The 22,944-nt window shown below is 39.7% G+C and overlaps 1 protein-coding gene across 1 annotated transcript in view; it reads left to right on the top strand.

The window, feature by feature from the left end:
• LOC135688513 (uncharacterized) overlaps positions 1 to 22,944 on the top strand; it is a 150,374-nt gene that overhangs the window by 23,147 nt on the left and 104,283 nt on the right. Inside the window, exons 19-39 of the mRNA XM_089114194.1 lie at positions 189 to 1,310; positions 2,058 to 2,270; positions 2,793 to 3,914; positions 4,194 to 4,406; positions 5,117 to 6,232; positions 7,225 to 7,437; positions 7,831 to 8,952; positions 9,219 to 9,431; positions 9,825 to 10,946; positions 11,163 to 11,375; positions 11,769 to 12,890; positions 13,157 to 13,369; positions 13,763 to 14,884; positions 15,101 to 15,313; positions 15,707 to 16,828; positions 17,095 to 17,307; positions 17,701 to 18,822; positions 19,089 to 19,301; positions 19,695 to 20,816; positions 21,083 to 21,295; positions 21,689 to 22,810. Coding sequence (XP_088970320.1) covers positions 189 to 1,310; positions 2,058 to 2,270; positions 2,793 to 3,914; positions 4,194 to 4,406; positions 5,117 to 6,232; positions 7,225 to 7,437; positions 7,831 to 8,952; positions 9,219 to 9,431; positions 9,825 to 10,946; positions 11,163 to 11,375; positions 11,769 to 12,890; positions 13,157 to 13,369; positions 13,763 to 14,884; positions 15,101 to 15,313; positions 15,707 to 16,828; positions 17,095 to 17,307; positions 17,701 to 18,822; positions 19,089 to 19,301; positions 19,695 to 20,816; positions 21,083 to 21,295; positions 21,689 to 22,810 — 14,466 coding nt within the window. The remainder of the gene's footprint in view (positions 1 to 188; positions 1,311 to 2,057; positions 2,271 to 2,792; positions 3,915 to 4,193; positions 4,407 to 5,116; positions 6,233 to 7,224; positions 7,438 to 7,830; positions 8,953 to 9,218; positions 9,432 to 9,824; positions 10,947 to 11,162; positions 11,376 to 11,768; positions 12,891 to 13,156; positions 13,370 to 13,762; positions 14,885 to 15,100; positions 15,314 to 15,706; positions 16,829 to 17,094; positions 17,308 to 17,700; positions 18,823 to 19,088; positions 19,302 to 19,694; positions 20,817 to 21,082; positions 21,296 to 21,688; positions 22,811 to 22,944) is intronic.

Raw genomic sequence — 22,944 nt, 5'->3', positions numbered from 1 at the left:
TAACAATTATAGAATTTAGAAGCCCACGTCTACACCCTTATAAGATTTCTTATATCAGATTGTCTGTAACTATATCAGAAGCATTAGTATCTTTGTTTAATGGACTTGTTTAGTAATTTGAAATGTAGCAGTTGTTAGAGTAATTGTGTTTATTTCTGGTATATTAGAGGGAATTCAATTTTTTCTAGGTACTGAAAAACCTGTTGAGCTTTTCTTTTTGGTGGATACGTCGAAAAATGTCGGTCAAGATGACTTAGATGCTATTAAGAATTTCATTATGCAGCAAGGAAAGGTATACAGTCTTTCGAAGGATGGAGTAAGGGCAGCTGTCGTTTCTTATGGTGCTACTGCCAAAAATGTGCTTCAGGTAAACAAAGGCATATCTCTGACAGCACTAAGAACTGCGTTGAACCAACTGAAGCAAACGAGCGAGAGTAGGCGCCCCGAAGAGGCTTTACGAAGGGTGAAGGACATTATTGTCAACAACAAAGATGATGTCCGACAGTATGCAGGAAAAGTAGCGATTCTCATAATCTCTGGTGGCAAGGCAACATCTGACATCAATTTGTTGAGTTCAGAAGCACGTGCCTTATATCGTGCAGGTGTAAATATTGCAGTGATTTTAGTTGGGTCCGATCTACGGAAAGAAGATCTAAAGACGATCGCTGCCCGTCCAGACAGCATAATTGATGTCACTTCATCAGATCAGCTGTCAGATATGACTTCAGCAATATCTGATACAGTGCACAGTACTGCTAGGCTTGAAAAACCTCTCGATCTTGTGTTCATCATTGGAACCAAAGGGCCTGATGCACTGGCTGACTTTGTAATTGGAAAAGACACAATCAAGGGGATTTTAGAGCGACTAGAAATCTCGAAGGACAAAATCCGGATCGGACTTATCGTATATGGAAAAGGAACAAGACTTCCAATAAGACTAGATGGAGACTTTAGCAGAGACAGTGCTGTAGAGATTGTAGATCAATTATCTGATCTTGGACAAGGGTCTGCGTTAAGCGAAGCTCTCGATATAAGCAGGATCTACACGTTCAACGAGTTGTACGGAGGCAGAAAAGCTGTTCCAAAAAGTGCCGTGATTTTAACGAATGAAAATATCAATCAAAAAGCTATTTTGGCAGCAGAGAAACTAAAAGAACGCGGAGTGCGAATAATAGGAGCTGCTATTGGTATGACGGGTGATGTGGAGTCCATGAAAGACATCACAAGTACTGGCGATAAAGCATTTGTCATTACAAACCGTGATGACGTCAGAGAAAAAGTAAAGGAAATACTAGCGAGATTAATGCCAGGTATTCATGGTTTATTTATATTGATTTGCTTTAATCTTTACGAAAGGGGCAGCCATTCAGCACAGGGTCCTGGTTTTGAAGTACCTCGCCCTTTACCGATCACTGAAATTGTAACACCTGATCTGAGAATATATTGCCAAAAGAAAACCTTTATCACTGTGTAGTCAAACTCATTCCAGTTACATTGAGAAAAGGAAAAAGATTTACATTTTCTTGACTCAATTTTGTCTTTTTTAAGAAATTGCTTCTTGCTAAGTGAAGAAAGTTTAACTGATTCACGTTTTGATCCCAACAATTTCAAAATATGGCATACGTTTTATATAAAATTGAGAATAAGCAAACATGAATTTTTGTTCATGGAAATCTGATTCTGGCTATTTTCTTGGTTGCATCAACATAAATTCGTAGATTTAATGCGTTTTTTGCTGGTCAAGTTGGGTATTAGTATCTGAAACATTGCTAAATAAGACATTCTTTTTCTGAGTAAATTTTTCAATAGCCTAACCATTTTATCGATACGTGCCTGTTATTCTGGTTCTTCAAGTAGCAAACAGGAAAAAGAAAAGGCAGTAAGGATTTATCACCGAATATATTTTCTTTAAAATCTTCTCGGTACCAAAATGCATTTTCTTATCTTGTTTTTTATTTTTCAATGCAAAGCATAGTAATAGGATATGTAGATAAACTATGTTGTATGTCTGAGTTTAAAGGATTTTTTTAAAGTACAAGCAATGTTCTTTTGAACAGATCCCTGCAAAGATGTCCAGTGCCTTCACAACGCTATTTGTAATTTGCGGAACGATGGAAGGACAGAATGCTTGTGCCCATTGTGTGACAAAGCCAACGTTAATAAAGTAGTATGTGGAGATGATGGGATAACATATGCTTCCTATTGCCACCTGAAATCTTCCAGTTGTCAAATGAAGAAAGTGGTCCGTTTGTTAAAGTATGGTGCATGTGGTAAGAAAAGAGAAGAAATGCATTTTCAGTTTTCTGTTCACAACTCATCACTGCTTCTCTTGAAATGTCATTTTAAAGTTTTCACAAAAATAGTTTTCAGGTTTTGGGGTGCTGGAATGGGGGTGTTGGGGCAGTAAACTGCATGGCCACATGCTTATTTTAAGTGTCAGTCAGGATGTTGCATTTTGGATTTGATTAACTAATAAGGTGCGGTCATGCTTTGAAGACATTCGATAAAATTAATTTAAGTAAAGCATGATGATTGTCATCAATCAGCGAGTTCTCGTGTAAAATGTTTTGAATGAAATGAAATATTTTATAGATATTTTTTCCAGGCATAGAAGGATAAAGTTATCAAGATAATTTTTAGCTACATTTTATTGATAAGCAATCGGGTGCATAAAATTCCATCAAAGGCGAAGTCTGATTGTTTGGTGACAGCATAAAAGAAAAATTTCATTGTTAAAAGAAAATGGGATCCCCTGAAAAAATATGATTCTGATAAGCCTTCATTTTTTCAAGGTGTTTCTAAACCAATTGATCTGTTCTACTTGGTTGACACATCAAATGGTGTATCGAATCCTGCTCTTGAGAAGATGAAAGATTTTGTCGTAAGTCAAGGAGAAGTTTTTAGCATGTCAAAGGACGGTGTTCGAGCATCTCTAATATCGTATGCAGTACAGCCCACAGTTCATTTAACAATAAATAACGGTATATCGCTAACGCGCCTTAAAGAGGCCGTTCAGCTGATGAAGAGGAGCGATGGATCAAGACACTTGGAGAAGGCACTGGCATCAGTGCGAGACATGATAAATAGTGGAAGAGAAGGAGGAAGAAGCGACGTCCCAAAAGTTGTTGTCGTTTTCTTGACTGGGAAAAATGCATATTCTGGGCTTAGGGAGTTGAACAAAGTAGTAGATGAACTTAGGCGAATGAGAGTTAATATCGTAGTCATTGGAATCGGATCAGAAGTAACTGATCGCGAACTTAGAGACATTGCAACAAGCCCCAGCAGTGTCAATAAAGTCATATCAGAAGAGAGATTGCAAGATGCGACAGCTGTAATATCTGGAGTGATCATGAATTCGCCAGTTGTTTCCACTCGACTGGATTTAGGCTTTATTATTGGCGAAAGCAAGCCAAGCGAAAGTTTGCAGTTTGAGACAGCGAAGAAAATCATTTCCGAGATTTTGTGGAGGCTAGAAATCTCACCTGACAAGACTCGAGTCGGGGTTATCGTATACGGCTCTGATGCAGGTAGGATATTATCAATGGATCAATATTATGGTAAAAGTGGCGTCATTAGAAGAATAAAGAGTTTACCTTCACCATCAAGTGTTTCGGCTCTGTCTCTGGATGCGATGCAAAGAGCAATAAACCTTTTTGCAGCTCAGCCTGGAATGCGTAATGGTGTGCAAAAGACTGCTATTATATTCATTAACAATAACTTAGACACCAAGACAAAACAGGCACTGGAAAGACTTATAAGTCAAGGAATTAAGGTTATTGCTGTCTATTTTGGTACAGAAAAGGATCCTCGCTACTTGGAAAGCTTGAGAACCAAAGGTGCAAGCATTATAATTGCAGGGTCAGAACCAGATGCAAAAGGAATTGCTAATGATGCTGTTAAATCTGGGTTAACTGGTAAGTTTTCACCGTTCACCTGCTGCCTTATTGCTACAATCTAGCTACAGTTCTTCCTGTGATTATCTTTCGTGCTATAATGAGCCACGTTTCTTTGCATAGGAACCTCACAACTCGTTTCTCTCTCAAAACGTCCCGTCAATGATACTGTACTTCATTTACTGTACTTCAATCCTCACCTGTCTTAGGTATGGATTCATGAACTAAAAATTATCATGTCAACGCTGCTATGACTCCATAAACCGACGATTTTTTCTTAATTGTACTCTTTTCTCATAGATTCTTGCTCAGGAATTAAATGTTACTTCAATGCTAAGTGCTATGGAAGACCTGATGGGACCAGCGAATGTGCCTGTCAGATGTGCGATTCTGATTTAGAAGGAACTCCTGTATGCGGGAATGATGGCAGAACATATTCTTCAAGTTGTCATCTAGAATACACCAGTTGTTCTCTGAAGAAAGACATCATTGTGAATATGAAGGCTCCTTGTGGTAAGGCAAAAATCTAATAGAGGCAGTCAATAAATACTTAGGTGGCTTGAGTGGCCAATTGGATAATATTTTGTTGACAGATAGCTCAGGCCACTTAAGTAACTGTCGAATGCCTTTAAACTGTATTTATCTACAAAAGATTGAATTCCATGATTTCGAGAAAACAATTGTCTTTGGTAGCTGTCATTGAAATATATTTGACGGTATGCGAGCGATATGAAGTTAACTTATCAAACTCTATATTTATCTAAGTTAGTTGCCCATGTATTCTGCGTTTGGCAGTTAAAGTGGTCATATTTAAAATCTTACGTTGTTTCTGTAAGTGCTGATACTTATCACATACCAAAATTAATTTTATTTGCTGATGAATTATAGAAGGGAGAGTCAATTTTACCTGATAATATAGATCGCCTGACTGGGAAAATAGCCGTTAAAAGCTACTTCTGCTATTCTTAACCAATATGATTTACTTGAAAAGTGTTTTAGGACATAACTTCTTTCATATCATATGTTAAAAATTTTAGAAAGGGACCCTTGTTTATATTCTTTAAGCATTTGGAACCATGCAGTACGCCTGTTTCTTTATTGCATTTGTGATGGATAAAAATTACCTTTAAACCGTATCTTAGGTTCTTAAAGGCAAAGTAAGAAAGATTATTTGGTAGTTTTGTCTCTTTAGTTTAATTATTTTTTCTGTTTTTTCTTACAAGAACTTAAAAAGTCAGTGGACATCTTTTACATGCTGGATGCATCAATGGACGTATCGGAAAATGAACTCGAAATGATGAAACAATACGTATTCAAACTGGGAAAATTATTTGGCATATCGAATGATAAAAGGATGTCAGTATTCTCTTATGGAAAAACAGCAAGAAATTACTTACCAATTAACCGTGGGACGTCAATTGAGCGACTTGAAAATGGAGTTAGAAAAATAACAAGTACCAAAGAGCCACGGCACATTGGAAAAGCGCTTATGGTTGTGTATGAATACATTGGTAGTGAAGTTGGAAGTGAAAAGAATGTCCCAAAGGCTGTTGTGCTCTTTGTAAAAGGGAAAAGCTCTACATCAGACCCAGTCGAGGTTACCTCAGCAGCTGAGAGCTTGAAAGCTGAACGGGTTGTTATTAGTGTTGTAGATATTGGAAAAAGTTTCAAAGAGGATGAATTGAATCAAATTGCAAGCAGCAAAGACAATGTTGCAAGAATCCAAACAACGGAGGATCTGCCCCTTGTAACTCCAATTGTATCCCAAGCCCTTGAAGGAAGCCCGAAATTTTCAGAGAAAATTGATCTTGTCTTTGTACTAGGAGCAAGCGAAGATGATAATTCCAGTCGATTTAATATTGGAAAATTGCTAATTCTCGAATTGCTTAAAAGATTAGATATTTCTTCTAGTAAAACGAAGATAGGGTTGGTTACATATGGAGCTGAAGCAAAAAAGATAGTAACTCTAAGCGATGAGCTTGATGATGCCAAATTAAAGTCAATAATCGTAAACTTAGAGACTCCGCAACCAGGATTTGGATTACATAAAGCAATTATGTCTGCTAGAACAGAGATCTTCAGCGAGAAACTTGGTGCTAGATATGAGGTACCAAAGCGAGCAATAATACTTTTAGATAGAGATTTGCAGAGAAATTCTATTTTGGCTGTCGAGCGATTGAAACAAGCAGGTGTCAAAGTAATCGGAGTCGCGCTTAAAGAAGGCATGAATTTGCCAGAATTAAAAGTTGTTTTATCTTCGAAGGATGCAATTTCAAAAGTAACCAAAAATGAAGAGATCCCACAATCAATAGAAAGAATATTGAAGTCACTTCAGTCAGGTTTGTGATTCATTTCTATATCATGAAGAAATTGGTTTTTGTGATAGTATCATAAGGTAAAAGAAAGAAAGAATAATAAAAGCAATATTTTAAAGTGAAATATGTTTATTCACTTTAAAATCAAGTCATGGTCTTAAGTGTTATAAATAAGTACAATAGCATCTACCTAGCTTTAGTGACTGCCAAAGGTTTTAGGAAGGTTTAAGCAAATTCTCAATATAATAGTTTAGAATTATCATCTGAACAGCAGTCTCATTCCCAGTCAATTGGACTTTATGACATAATCAATCGTATATTTTTCAGTTAAATTTTCAACCAGTGAAGTATTTTGAACATCACTACTAGGAATGATTACGACAAGTTGACGTCAGACTTGGCATTTTTCCTCACGTCACGAAATTGTTATGTGTTGCAGTTGTAAATGATTTTGAATTAAGTAGATATCTTAAGTTCTCAAATAAGTCTTCATCTACCATGAAGCACCCTCTCCTAAATAAGCCCAAACCCTAAAAAAATTATTGTGAAATAGCCCGCCACCCTCAAGTAAGCTTCAAAGGGCTGACGTATTGCCTCGAAAGCAATAAGATTATCCAAATATAAATTTTACCCAACTGACCAGCTTCAAAAATGGGAAGAAAATTTACCTTAAAAAATTTCTTGCTGCTCCTAGATATGCCCCCATTTTCGAATAAAACCTCCCCATCCCAAATGCCCCCATCTTAAAACATTTTTTTGGAAAAAAAGCCCTGGAGGCTTATTCAAGAACTAAAAGTTAATGCACTTTCTTTGGGCTATGCGTTGGCTACTGGAATCGGGTTCGTTCTTAGTAAGACACTGTAAGGGAATTGCAATTTCTTATCTTTATGTTGACGGGCATGAACCAGAAAATAAATATGCATAAATATATATAGTTTACGTTGAAGATGATTGTAAAATGAACTATTTTGGTGAAAAGGGACATTGGTTTTTTATACTCTTCTTACTGTTTACAGGTCCATGTGATAAGGTGAAATGTGAATATAACGCAAGGTGCCAGGTGAAGCAAGACCAAACAACCGAATGTGTTTGTCCTGATTGTGACAGCCAGTCTGAAGTAAATGCAGTATGCGGAAGTGACGGCAGGACATATGCTTCTTATTGCCATCTCAAATCAACAGTTTGTCGAACGAAGACATTAGTATCGTTGGTTAGCAAGAAAGCATGTGGTAAGGAGATTTTGGACATGTTCCTTTTCGTTTGTGGTTGAATATCGTCTTTTATCTGCGTAGCGTCATGAAAGACAGCATAGTTCTAAAACCGTAGTTTTATGACAGCTTATTGCTAGGTTGACATTATCAAATGAAAGGAATAAATCACGATTTTTTGTTTGCCAGTGATATTACCTAAATTGAAAAATGAAAGAAAAAATTGAACACCCGTTTTTGGAGTTGAACGACTGTGTGCAAAAGTGTGATATCCTGGAATAAAAAAGATTTGCATGTACGGTTTAGGGTTATTATAGTATTATGGACGTTGAATATCAAAATGTTTTTAACTGTCTTCAATTGAAATAGCTGGACATAAGATACGAAAGTTATCAATTTATGATGTTTTTTCAGCTGTCGCGGAGCTTGTAGATGTCTTCTATTTGTTGGACACATCGAAAGGAGTAACGAAGAATCAATTAGACAAAATGAGAGACTTTGTTACCCAGCAAGCAAAGGCGTACAACATATCGAGTGATGGTGTAAGGATATCGGTGCTAACGTATAGCAGCGATGCAAGGACTTTGTTGCCAGTTGGCCGAGGTACATCACCAGAGGCTTTGAAGAATGCTTTAGATGCTGCTGCGTTGACAGACAGTCCGAGACAAGTGGCTAATGCTCTTCAGTCGGTAAGGAGGACTATCGTCTACAAGACAGACGGCGTGAGGGATGATGCAGGAAAAGTAGTAGTGTTAATTGTTGCTGGTAGGAACGCACGATCTGGTTTGCCATATGTCAGATCGGAAGGAGATGCTCTGAAAGGAAGTGGAGCTAACGTTGTTGTGATTGGAATGGGCGACGACTTGGACGAAAACGAGATGAAATCTGTTGCAACTAAGCCAGATCGGTTTGTAAAGGTGAGCTCAGAAGACAAACTGTTGGACGCTGTTTCAGCAGTATCTGATTCGATAAGCGATACCCAGAAGAGTTCGTTGAAACTGGATTTGGGATTCATATTAGGAGCAGACGGTGTTAATGCGGAGAAGGACTTTGAGCTGGGAAAAGAAGCTATTAAGGAGATGTTGAGAAAGTTGGACATATCGAGAGAAAAGACACGATTCGGCTTGATTGTGTACGGACAAAGTGCTGGAATGGTATCACGACTGGATTCTGTTAATAGTTTGAAAGATGCTCTCAGTGTTGTTGATAAAGTTAAGATTCCTCGTAAAGGATTCGCTTTGAAAGAGGCGTTGGAAATGGCGCGGACGGACTTGTTCGACGCCCTATCTGGAGGGAGAAGAGATACTGACAAAACAGCAGTGATATTCGTTAATAAGGAGATGGATTCTGCATCGAAAGCTGCAGCTGAGGCGTTGAAAAAGGATGGTGTGAAGATATTGGCTGTTTCTTTAGGTGAAGCAGATGCTAGAGATTCACTGAGAGATGTTACAAGCACGGACAAAGATATAAAGCGAATCGCTAGTAGGAGTGATATCGACAAGTTGGCGAAAGACTTGGCCTCTTCCCTGACGTCAGGTAATTGATATGTACTGCAATTGTAACTGATTTGGTTTTACGTGTATGGATGTGTTTTCTGTGGGTTGAGTTTTGGCTACTGGATTCGGGTTCGTTCTTAGTAAGACACTGTAAGGGGAATGCAATTTCTTATCTTAATGTTGTCGGGCATGAACCAGAAAATAAATATGTATAAATATATATAGTTTACGTTGAAGATGATTGTAAAATGAACTATTTTGGTGAAAAGGAACATTGGTTTTTTATACTCTTCTTACTGTTTACAGGTCCATGTGATAAGGTGAAATGTGAATATAACGCAAGGTGCCAGGTGAAGCAAGACCAAACAACCGAATGTGTTTGTCCTGATTGTGACAGCCAGTCTGAAGTAAATGCAGTATGCGGAAGTGACGGCAGGACATATGCTTCTTATTGCCATCTCAAATCAACAGTTTGTCGAACGAAGACATTAGTATCGTTGGTTAGCAAGAAAGCATGTGGTAAGGAGATTTTGGACATGTTCCTTTTCGTTTGTGGTTGAATATCGTCTTTTATCTGCGTAGCGTCATGAAAGACAGCATAGTTCTAAAACCGTAGTTTTATGACAGCTAATTGCTAGGTTGACATTATCAAATGAAAGGAATAAATCACGATTTTTTGTTTGCCAGTGATATTACCTAAATTGAAAAATGAAAGAAAAAATTGAACACACGTTTTTGGAGTTGAACGACTGTGTGCAAAAGTGTGATATCCTGGAATAAAAAAGAATTGCATGTACGGTTTAGGGTTATTATAGTATTATGGACGTTGAATATCAAAATGTTTTTAACTGTCTTCAATTGAAATAGCTGGACATAAGATACGAAAGTTATCAATTTATGATGTTTTTTCAGCTGTCACGGAGCCTGTAGATGTCTTCTATTTGTTGGACACATCGAAAGGAGTAACGAAGAATCAATTAGACAAAATGAGAGACTTTGTTACCCAGCACGCAAAGGCGTACAACATATCGAGTGATGGTGTAAGGATATCGGTGCTTACGTATAGCAGCGATGCAAGGACTTTGTTGCCAGTTGGCCGAGGTACATCACCAGAGGCTTTGAAGAATGCTTTAGATGCTGCTGCGTTGACAGACAGTCCGAGACAAGTGGCTAATGCTCTTCAGTCGGTAAGGAGGACTATCGTCTACAAGACAGACGGCGTGAGGGATGATGCAGGAAAAGTAGTAGTGTTAATTGTTGCTGGTAGGAACGCACGATCTGGTTTGCCATATGTCAGATCGGAAGGAGATGCTCTGAAAGGAAGTGGAGCTAACGTTGTTGTGATTGGAATGGGCGACGACTTGGACGAAAACGAGATGAAATCTGTTGCAACTAAGCCAGATCGGTTTGTAAAGGTGAGCTCAGAAGACAAACTGTTGGACGCTGTTTCAGCAGTATCTGATTCGATAAGCGATACCCAGAAGAGTTCGTTGAAACTGGATTTGGGATTCATATTAGGAGCAGACGGTGTTAATGCGGAGAAGGACTTTGAGCTGGGAAAAGAAGCTATTAAGGAGATGTTGAGAAAGTTGGACATATCGAGCGAAAAGACACGATTCGGCTTGATTGTGTACGGACAAAGTGCTGGAATGGTATCACGACTGGGTTCTGTTAATAGTTTGAAAGATGCTCTCAGTGTTGTTGATAAAGTTAAGATTCCTCGTAAAGGATTCGCTTTGAAAGAGGCGTTGGAAATGGCGCGGACGGACTTGTTCGACGCCCTATCTGGAGGGAGAAGAGATACTGACAAAACAGCAGTGATATTCGTTAATAAGGAGATGGATTCTGCGTCGAAAGCTGCAGCTGAGGTGTTGAAAAAGGATGGTGTGAAGATATTGGCTGTTTCTTTAGGGGAAGCAGATGCTAGAGATTCACTGAGAGATGTAACAAGCACGGACAAGGATATAAAGCGAATCGCTAGTAGGAGTGATATCGACAAGTTGGCGAAAGACTTGGCATCTTCCCTGACGTCAGGTAATTGATATGTACTGCAATTGTAACTGATTTGGTTTTACGTGTATGGATGTGTTTTCTGTGGGTTGAGTTTTGGCTACTGGATTCGGGTTCGTTCTTAGTAAGACACTGTAAGGGGAATGCAATTTCTTATCTTAATGTTGTCGGCCGATTGTAAAATGAACTATTTTGGTGAAAAGGGACATTGGTTTTTTATACTCTTCTTACTGTTTACAGGTCCATGTGATAAGGTGAAATGTGAATATAACGCAAGGTGCCAGGTGAAGCAAGACCAAACAACCGAATGTGTTTGTCCTGATTGTGACAGCCAGTCTGAAGTAAATGCAGTATGCGGAAGTGACGGCAGGACATATGCTTCTTATTGCCATCTCAAATCAACAGTTTGTCGAACGAAGACATTAGTATCGTTGGTTAGCAAGAAAGCATGTGGTAAGGAGATTTTGGACATGTTCCTTTTCGTTTGTGGTTGAATATCGTCTTTTATCTGCGTAGCGTCATGAAAGACAGCATAGTTCTAAAACCGTAGTTTTATGACAGCTAATTGCTAGGTTGACATTATCAAATGAAAGGAATAAATCACGATTTTTTGTTTGCCAGTGATATTACCTAAATTGAAAAATGAAAGAAAAAATTGAACACACGTTTTTGGAGTTGAACGACTGTGTGCAAAAGTGTGATATCCTGGAATAAAAAAGAATTGCATGTACGGTTTAGGGTTATTATAGTATTATGGACGTTGAATATCAAAATGTTTTTAACTGTCTTCAATTGAAATAGCTGGACATAAGATACGAAAGTTATCAATTTATGATGTTTTTTCAGCTGTCACGGAGCCTGTAGATGTCTTCTATTTGTTGGACACATCGAAAGGAGTAACGAAGAATCAATTAGACAAAATGAGAGACTTTGTTACCCAGCAAGCAAAGGCGTACAACATATCGAGTGATGGTGTGAGGATATCGGTGCTTACGTATAGCAGCGATGCAAGGACTTTGTTGCCAGTTGGCCGAGGTACATCACCAGAGGCTTTGAAGAATGCTTTAGATGCTGCTGCGTTGACAGACAGTCCGAGACAAGTGGCTAATGCTCTTCAGTCGGTAAGGAGGACTATCGTCTACAAGACAGACGGCGTGAGGGATGATGCAGGAAAAGTAGTATTGTTAATTGTTGCTGGTAGGAACGCACGATCTGGTTTGCCATATGTCAGATCGGAAGGAGATGCTCTGAAAGGAAGTGGAGCTAACGTTGTTGTGATTGGAATGGGCGACGACTTGGACGAAAACGAGATGAAATCTGTTGCAACTAAGCCAGATCGGTTTGTAAAGGTGAGGTCAGAAGACAAACTGTTGGACGCTGTTTCAGCAGTATCTGATTCGATAAGCGATACCCAGAAGAGTTCGTTGAAACTGGATTTGGGATTCATATTAGGAGCAGACGGTGTTAATGCGGAGAAGGACTTTGAGCTGGGAAAAGAAGCTATTAAGGAGATGTTGAGAAAGTTGGACATATCGAGCGAAAAGACACGATTCGGCTTGATTGTGTACGGACAAAGTGCTGGAATGGTATCACGACTGGATTCTGTTAATAGTTTGAAAGATGCTCTCAGTGTTGTTGATAAAGTTAAGATTCCTCGTAAAGGATTCGCTTTGAAAGAGGCTTTGGAAATGGCGCGGATGGACTTGTTCGACGCCCTATCTGGAGGGAGAAGAGATACTGACAAAACAGCAGTGATATTCGTTAATAAGGAGATGGATTCTGCATCGAAAGCTGCAGCTGAGGCGTTGAAAAAGGATGGTGTGAAGATATTGGCTGTTTCTTTAGGTGAAGCAGATGCTAGAGATTCACTGCGAGATGTTACAAGCACGGACAAGGATATAAAGCGAATCGCTAGTAGGAGTGATATCGACAAGTTGGCGAAAGACTTGGCATCTTCCCTGACGTCAGGTAATTGATATGTACTGCAATTGTAACTGATTTGGTTTTACGTGTATGGATGTGTTTTCTGTGGGTTGAGTTTTGGCTACTGGATTCGGGTTCGTTCTTAGTAAGACGCTGTAAGGGGAATGCAATTTCTTATCTTAATGTTGTCGGGCATGAACCAGAAAATAAATATGTATAAATATATATAGTTTACGTTGAAGATGATTGTAAAATGAACTATTTTGGTGAAAAGGGGCATTGGTTTTTTATACTCTTCTTACTGTTTACAGGTCCATGTGATAAGGTGAAATGTGAATATAACGCAAGGTGCCAGGTGAAGCCAGACCAAACAACCGAATGTGTTTGTCCTGATTGTGACAGCCAGTCTGAAGTAAATGCAGTATGCGGAAGTGACGGCAGGACATATGCTTCTTATTGCCATCTCAAATCAACAGTTTGTCGAACGAAGACATTAGTATCGTTGGTTAGCAAGAAAGCATGTGGTAAGGAGATTTTGGACATGTTCCTTTTCGTTTGTGGTTGAATATCGTCTTTTATCTGCGTAGCGTCATGAAAGACAACATAGTTCTAAAACCGTAGTTTTATGACAGCTAATTGCTAGGTTGACATTATCAAATGAAAGGAATAAATCACGATTTTTTGTTTGCCAGTGATATTACCTAAATTGAAAAATGAAAGAAAAAATTGAACACACGTTTTTGGAGTTGAACGACTGTGTGCAAAAGTGTGATATCCTGGAATAAAAAAGAATTGCATGTACGGTTTAGGGTTATTATAGTATTATGGACGTTGAATATCAAAATGTTTTTAACTGTCTTCAATTGAAATAGCTGGACATAAGATACGAAAGTTATCAATTTATGATGTTTTTTCAGCTGTCACGGAGCCTGTAGATGTCTTCTATTTGTTGGACACATCGAAAGGAGTAACGAAGAATCAATTAGACAAAATGAGAGACTTTGTTACCCAGCAAGCAAAGGCGTACAACATATCGAGTGATGGTGTGAGGATATCGGTGCTTACGTATAGCAGCGATGCAAGGACTTTGTTGCCAGTTGGCCGAGGTACATCACCAGAGGCTTTGAAGAATGCTTTAGATGCTGCTGCGTTGACAGACAGTCCGAGACAAGTGGCTAATGCTCTTCAGTCGGTAAGGAGGACTATCGTCTACAAGACAGACGGCGTGAGGGATGATGCAGGAAAAGTAGTAGTGTTAATTGTTGCTGGTAGGAACGCACAATCTGGTTTGCCATATGTCAGATCGGAAGGAGATGCTCTGAAAGGAAGTGGAGCTAACGTTGTTGTGATTGGAATGGGCGACGACTTGGACGAAAACGAGATGAAATCTGTTGCAACTAAGCCAGATCGGTTTGTAAAGGTGAGCTCAGAAGACAAACTGTTGGACGCTGTTTCAGCAGTATCTGATTCGATAAGCGATACCCAGAAGAGTTCGTTGAAACTGGATTTGGGATTCATATTAGGAGCAGACGGTGTTAATGCGGAGAAGGACTTTGAGCTGGGAAAAGAAGCTATTAAGGAGATGTTGAGAAAGTTGGACATATCGAGCGAAAAGACACGATTCGGCTTGATTGTGTACGGACAAAGTGCTGGAATGGTATCACGACTGGATTCTGTTAATAGTTTGAAAGATGCTCTCAGTGTTGTTGATAAAGTTAAGATTCCTCGTAAAGGATTCGCTTTGAAAGAGGCGTTGGAAATGGCGCGGACGGACTTGTTCGACGCCCTATCTGGAGGGAGAAGAGATACTGACAAAACAGCAGTGATATTCGTTAATAAGGAGATGGATTCTGCATCGAAAGCTGCAGCTGAGGCGTTGAAAAAGGATGGTGTGAAGATATTGGCTGTTTCTTTAGGTGAAGCAGATGCTAGAGATTCACTGAGAGATGTTACAAGCACGGACAAGGATATAAAGCGAATCGCTAGTAGGAGTGATATCGACAAGTTGGCGAAAGACTTGGCATCTTCCCTGACGTCAGGTAATTGATATGTACTGCAATTGTAACTGATTTGGTTTTACGTGTATGGATGTGTTTTCTGTGGGTTGAGTTTTGGCTACTGGATTCGGGTTCGTTCTTAGTAAGACACTGTAAGGGGAATGCAATTTCTTATCTTAATGTTGTCGGCCGATTGTAAAATGAACTATTTTGGTGAAAAGGGGCATTGGTTTTTTATACTCTTCTTACTGTTTACAGGTCCATGTGATAAGGTGAAATGTGAATATAACGCAAGGTGCCAGGTGAAGCAGGACCAAACAACCGAATGTGTTTGTCCTGATTGTGACAGCCAGTCTGAAGTAAATGCAGTATGCGGAAGTGACGGCAGGACATATGCTTCTTATTGCCATCTCAAATCAACAGTTTGTCGAACGAAGACATTAGTATCGTTGGTTAGCAAGAAAGCATGTGGTAAGGAGATTTTGGACATGTTCCTTTTTGTTTGTGGTTGAATATCGTCTTTTATCTGCGTAGCGTCATGAAAGACAGCATAGTTCTAAAACCGTAGTTTTATGACAGCTAATTGCTAGGTTGACATTATCAAATGAAAGGAATAAATCACGATTTTTTGTTTGCCAGTGATATTACCTAAATTGAAAAATGAAAGAAAAAATTGAACACACGTTTTTGGAGTTGAACGACTGTGTGCAAAAGTGTGATATCCTGGAATAAAAAAGAATTGCATGTACGGTTTAGGGTTATTATAGTATTATGGACGTTGAATATCAAAATGTTTTTAACTGTCTTCAATTGAAATAGCTGGACATAAGATACGAAAGTTATCAATTTATGATGTTTTTTCAGCTGTCACGGAGCCTGTAGATGTCTTCTATTTGTTGGACACATCGAAAGGAGTAACGAAGAATCAATTAGACAAAATGAGAGACTTTGTTACCCAGCACGCAAAGGCGTACAACATATCGAGTGATGGTGTAAGGATATCGGTGCTTACGTATAGCAGCGATGCAAGGACTTTGTTGCCAGTTGGCCGAGGTACATCACCAGAGGCTTTGAAGAATGCTTTAGATGCTGCTGCGTTGACAGACAGTCCGAGACAAGTGGCTAATGCTCTTCAGTCGGTAAGGAGGACTATCGTCTACAAGACAGACGGCGTGAGGGATGATGCAGGAAAAGTAGTAGTGTTAATTGTTGCTGGTAGGAACGCACGATCTGGTTTGCCATATGTCAGATCGGAAGGAGATGCTCTGAAAGGAAGTGGAGCTAACGTTGTTGTGATTGGAATGGGCGACGACTTGGACGAAAACGAGATGAAATCTGTTGCAACTAAGCCAGATCGGTTTGTAAAGGTGAGCTCAGAAGACAAACTGTTGGACGCTGTTTCAGCAGTATCTGATTCGATAAGCGATACCCAGAAGAGTTCGTTGAAACTGGATTTGGGATTCATATTAGGAGCAGACGGTGTTAATGCGGAGAAGGACTTTGAGCTGGGAAAAGAAGCTATTAAGGAGATGTTGAGAAAGTTGGACATATCGAGCGAAAAGACACGATTCGGCTTGATTGTGTACGGACAAAGTGCTGGAATGGTATCACGACTGGATTCTGTTAATAGTTTGAAAGATGCTCTCAGTGTTGTTGATAAAGTTAAGATTCCTCGTAAAGGATTCGCTTTGAAAGAGGCGTTGGAAATGGCGCGGACGGACTTGTTCGACGCCCTATCTGGAGGGAGAAGAGATACTGACAAAACAGCAGTGATATTCGTTAATAAGGAGATGGATTCTGCATCGAAAGCTGCAGCTGAGGCGTTGAAAAAGGATGGTGTGAAGATATTGGCTGTTTCTTTAGGTGAAGCAGATGCTAGAGATTCACTGAGAGATGTTACAAGCACGGACAAGGATATAAAGCGAATCGCTAGTAGGAGTGATATCGACAAGTTGGCGAAAGACTTGGCATCTTCCCTGACGTCAGGTAATTGATATGTACTGCAATTGTAACTGATTTGGTTTTACGTGTATGGATGTGTTTTCTGTGGGTTGAGTTTTGGCTACTGGATTCGGGTTCGTTCTTAGTAAGACACTGTAAGGGGAATGCAATTTCTTATCTTAATGTTGTCGGGCATGAACCAGAAAATAAATATGTATAAATATATATAGTTTACGTTGAAGATGATTGTAAAATGAACTATTTTGGTGAAAAGGGGCATTGGTTTTTTATACTCTTCTTACTGTTTACAGGTCCATGTGATAAGGTGAAATGTGAATATAACGCAAGGTGCCAGGTGAAGCAAGACCAAACAACCGAATGTGTTTGTCCTGATTGTGACAGCCAGTCTGAAGTAAATGCAGTATGCGGAAGTGACGGCAGGACATATGCTTCTTATTGCCATCTCAAATCAACAGTTTGTCGAACGAAGACATTAGTATCGTTGGTTAGCAAGAAAGCATGTGGTAAGGAGATTTTGGACATGTTCCTTTTCGTTTGTGGTTGAATATCGTCTTTTATCTGCGTAGCGTCATGAAAGACAGCATAGTTCTAAAACCGTAGTTTTATGACAGCTAATTGCTAGGTTGACATTATCAAATGAAAGGAATAAATCACGATTTTTTGTTTGCCAGTGATATTACCTAAATTGAAAAATGAAAGAAAAAATTGAACACACGTTTTTGGAGTTGAACGACTGTGTGCAAAAGTGTGATATCCTGGAATAAAAAAGAATTGCATGTACGGTTTAGGGTTATTATAGTATTATGGACGTTGAATATCAAAATGTTTTTAACTGTCTTCAATTGAAATAGCTGGACATAAGATACGAAAGTTATCAATTTATGATGTTTTTTCAGCTGTCACGGAGCCTGTAGATGTCTTCTATTTGTTGGACACATCGAAAGGAGTAACGAAGAATCAATTAGACAAAATGAGAGACTTTGTTACCCAGCAAGCAAAGGCGTACAACATATCGAGTGATGGTGTAAGGATATCGGTGCTTACGTATAGCAGCGATGCAAGGACTTTGTTGCCAGTTGGCCGAGGTACATCACCAGAGGCTTTGAAGAATGCTTTAGATGCTGCTGCGTTGACAGACAGTCCGAGACAAGTGGCTAATGCTCTTCAGTCGGTAAGGAGGACTATCGTCTACAAGACAGACGGCGTGAGGGATGATGCAGGAAAAGTAGTAGTGTTAATTGTTGCTGGTAGGAACGCACGAACTGGTTTGCCATATGTCAGATCGGAAGGAGATGCTCTGAAAGGAAGTGGAGCTAACGTTGTTGTGATTGGAATGGGCGACGACTTGGACGAAAACGAGATGAAATCTGTTGCAACTAAGCCAGATCGGTTTGTAAAGGTGAGCTCAGAAGACAAACTGTTGGACGCTGTTTCAGCAGTATCTGATTCGATAAGCGATACCCAGAAGAGTTCGTTGAAACTGGATTTGGGATTCATATTAGGAGCAGACGGTGTTAATGCGGAGAAGGACTTTGAGCTGGGAAAAGAAGCTATTAAGGAGATGTTGAGAAAGTTGGACATATCGAGCGAAAAGACACGATTCGGCTTGATTGTGTACGGACAAAAGGCTGGAATGGTATCACGACTGGATTCTGTTAATAGTTTGAAAGATGCTCTCAGTGTTGTTGATCAAGTTAAGATTCCTCCTAAAGGATTCGCTTTGAAAGAGGCGTTGGAAATGGCGCGGACGGACTTGTTCGACGCCCTATCTGGAGGGAGAAGAGATACTGACAAAACAGCAGTGATATTCGTTAATAAGGAGATGGATTCTGCATCGAAAGCTGCAGCTGAGGCGTTGAAAAAGGATGGTGTGAAGATATTGGCTGTTTCTTTAGGTGAAGCAGATGCTAGAGATTCACTGAGAGATGTTACAAGCACGGACAAGGATATAAAGCGAATCGCTAGTAGGAGTGATATCGACAAGTTGGCGAAAGACTTGGCATCTTCCCTGACGTCAGGTAATTGATATGTACTGCAATTGTAACTGATTTGGTTTTACGTGTATGGATGTGTTTTTAGTGGGTTGAGTTTTGGCTACTGGATTCGGGTTCGTTCTTAGTAAGACACTGTAAGGGGAATGCAATTTCTTATCTTAATGTTGTCGGGCATGAACCAGAAAATAAATATGTATAAATATATATAGTTTACGTTGAAGATGATTGTAAAATGAACTATTTTGGTGAAAAGGGGCATTGGTTTTTTATACTCTTCTTACTGTTTACAGGTCCATGTGATAAGGTGAAATGTGAATATAACGCAAGGTGCCAGGTGAAGCAAGACCAAACAACCGAATGTGTTTGTCCTGATTGTGACAGCCAGTCTGAAGTAAATGCAGTATGCGGAAGTGACGGCAGGACATATGCTTCTTATTGCCATCTCAAATCAACAGTTTGTCGAACGAAGACATTAGTATCGTTGGTTAGCAAGAAAGCATGTGGTAAGGAGATTTTGGACATGTTCCTTTTTGTTTGTGGTTGAATATCGTCTTTTATCTGCGTAGCGTCATGAAAGACAGCATAGTTCTAAAACCGTAGTTTTATGACAGCTAATTGCTAGGTTGACATTATCAAATGAAAGGAATAAATCACGATTTTTTGTTTGCCAGTGATATTACCTAAATTGAAAAATGAAAGAAAAAATTGAACACACGTTTTTGGAGTTGAACGACTGTGTGCAAAAGTGTGATATCCTGGAATAAAAAAGAATTGCATGTACGGTTTAGGGTTATTATAGTATTATGGACGTTGAATATCAAAATGTTTTTAACTGTCTTCAATTGAAATAGCTGGACATAAGATACGAAAGTTATCAATTTATGATGTTTTTTCAGCTGTCACGGAGCCTGTAGATGTCTTCTATTTGTTGGACACATCGAAAGGAGTAACGAAGAATCAATTAGACAAAATGAGAGACTTTGTTACCCAGCACGCAAAGGCGTACAACATATCGAGTGATGGTGTAAGGATATCGGTGCTTACGTATAGCAGCGATGCAAGGACTTTGTTGCCAGTTGGCCGAGGTACATCACCAGAGGCTTTGAAGAATGCTTTAGATGCTGCTGCGTTGACAGACAGTCCGAGACAAGTGGCTAATGCTCTTCAGTCGGTAAGGAGGACTATCGTCTACAAGACAGACGGCGTGAGGGATGATGCAGGAAAAGTAGTAGTGTTAATTGTTGCTGGTAGGAACGCACGATCTGGTTTGCCATATGTCAGATCGGAAGGAGATGCTCTGAAAGGAAGTGGAGCTAACGTTGTTGTGATTGGAATGGGCGACGACTTGGACGAAAACGAGATGAAATCTGTTGCAACTAAGCCAGATCGGTTTGTAAAGGTGAGCTCAGAAGACAAACTGTTGGACGCTGTTTCAGCAGTATCTGATTCGATAAGCGATACCCAGAAGAGTTCGTTGAAACTGGATTTGGGATTCATATTAGGAGCAGACGGTGTTAATGCGGAGAAGGACTTTGAGCTGGGAAAAGAAGCTATTAAGGAGATGTTGAGAAAGTTGGACATATCGAGCGAAAAGACACGATTCGGCTTGATTGTGTACGGACAAAGTGCTGGAATGGTATCACGACTGGATTCTGTTAATAGTTTGAAAGATGCTCTCAGTGTTGTTGATAAAGTTAAGATTCCTCGTAAAGGATTCGCTTTGAAAGAGGCGTTGGAAATGGCGCGGACGGACTTGTTCGACGCCCTATCTGGAGGGAGAAGAGATACTGACAAAACAGCAGTGATATTCGTTAATAAGGAGATGGATTCTGCATCGAAAGCTGCAGCTGAGGCGTTGAAAAAGGATGGTGTGAAGATATTGGCTGTTTCTTTAGGTGAAGCAGATGCTAGAGATTCACTGAGAGATGTTACAAGCACGGACAAGGATATAAAGCGAATCGCTAGTAGGAGTGATATCGACAAGTTGGCGAAAGACTTGGCATCTTCCCTGACGTCAGGTAATTGATATGTACTGCAATTGTAACTGATTTGGTTTTACGTGTATGGATGTGTTTTCTGTGGGTTGAGTTTTGGCTACTGGATTCGGGTTCGTTCTTAGTAAGACACTGTAAGGGGAATGCAATTTCTTATCTTAATGTTGTCGGGCATGAACCAGAAAATAAATATGTATAAATATATATAGTTTACGTTGAAGATGATTGTAAAATGAACTATTTTGGTGAAAAGGGGCATTGGTTTTTTATACTCTTCTTACTGTTTACAGGTCCATGTGATAAGGTGAAATGTGAATATAACGCAAGGTGCCAGGTGAAGCAAGACCAAACAACCGAATGTGTTTGTCCTGATTGTGACAGCCAGTCTGAAGTAAATGCAGTATGCGGAAGTGACGGCAGGACATATGCTTCTTATTGCCATCTCAAATCAACAGTTTGTCGAACGAAGACATTAGTATCGTTGGTTAGCAAGAAAGCATGTGGTAAGGAGATTTTGGACATGTTCCTTTTCGTTTGTGGTTGAATATCGTCTTTTATCTGCGTAGCGTCATGAAAGACAACATAGTTCTAAAACCGTAGTTTTATGACAGCTAATTGCTAGGTTGACATTATCAAATGAAAGGAATAAATCACGATTTTTTGTTTGCCAGTGATATTACCTAAATTGAAAAATGAAAGAAAAAATTGAACACACGTTTTTGGAGTTGAACGACTGTGTGCAAAAGTGTGATATCCTGGAATAAAAAAGAATTGCATGTACGGTTTAGGGTTATTATAGTATTATGGACGTTGAATATCAAAATGTTTTTAACTGTCTTCAATTGAAATAGCTGGACATAAGATACGAAATTTATCAATTTATGATGTTTTTTCAGCTGTCACGGAGCCTGTAGATGTCTTCTATTTGTTGGACACATCGAAAGGAGTAACGAAGAATCAATTAGACAAAATGAGAGACTTTGTTACCCAGCAAGCAAAGGCGTACAACATATCGAGTGATGGTGTAAGGATATCGGTGCTTACGTATAGCAGCGATGCAAGGACTTTGTTGCCAGTTGGCCGAGGTACATCACCAGAGGCTTTGAAGAATGCTTTAGATGCTGCTGCGTTGACAGACAGTCCGAGACAAGTGGCTAATGCTCTTCAGTCGGTAAGGAGGACTATCGTCTACAAGACAGACGGCGTGAGGGATGATGCAGGAAAAGTAGTAGTGTTAATTGTTGCTGGTAGGAACGCACGATCTGGTTTGCCATATGTCAGATCGGAAGGAGATGCTCTGAAAGGAAGTGGAGCTAACGTTGTTGTGATTGGAATGGGCGACGACTTGGACGAAAACGAGATGAAATCTGTTGCAACTAAGCCAGATCGGTTTGTAAAGGTGAGCTCAGAAGACAAACTGTTGGACGCTGTTTCAGCAGTATCTGATTCGATAAGCGATACCCAGAAGAGTTCGTTGAAACTGGATTTGGGATTCATATTAGGAGCAGACGGTGTTAATGCGGAGAAGGACTTTAAGCTGGGAAAAGAAGCTATTAAGGAGATGTTGAGAAAGTTGGACATATCGAGCGAAAAGACACGATTCGGCTTGATTGTGTACGGACAAAGTGCTGGAATGGTATCACGACTGGATTCTGTTAATAGTTTGAAAGATGCTCTCAGTGTTGTTGATAAAGTTAAGATTCCTCGTAAAGGATTCGCTTTGAAAGAGGCGTTGGAAATGGCGCGGACGGACTTGTTCGACGCCCTATCTGGAGGGAGAAGAGATACTGACAAAACAGCAGTGATATTCGTTAATAAGGAGATGGATTCTGCATCGAAAGCTGCAGCTGAGGCGTTGAAAAAGGATGGTGTGAAGATATTGGCTGTTTCTTTAGGTGAAGCAGATGCTAGAGATTCACTGAGAGATGTTACAAGCACGGACAAGGATATAAAGCGAATCGCTAGTAGGAGTGATATCGACAAGTTGGCGAAAGACTTGGCATCTTCCCTGACGTCAGGTAATTGATATGTACTGCAATTGTAACTGATTTGGTTTTACGTGTATGGATGTGTTTTCTGTGGGTTGAGTTTTGGCTACTGGATTCGGGTTCGTTCTTAGTAAGACACTGTAAGGGGAATGCAATTTCTTATC

Source organism: Rhopilema esculentum, chromosome 19, assembly GCF_057945365.1.
Source record: "Rhopilema esculentum isolate cy_ngs chromosome 19, ASM5794536v1, whole genome shotgun sequence".
Classification (NCBI taxonomy): Eukaryota; Metazoa; Cnidaria; class Scyphozoa; order Rhizostomeae; family Rhizostomatidae; genus Rhopilema; species Rhopilema esculentum.
The sequence above is the reverse complement of the archived record's forward strand: the minus strand, read 5'-3'. Positions and strand labels throughout refer to the sequence as shown.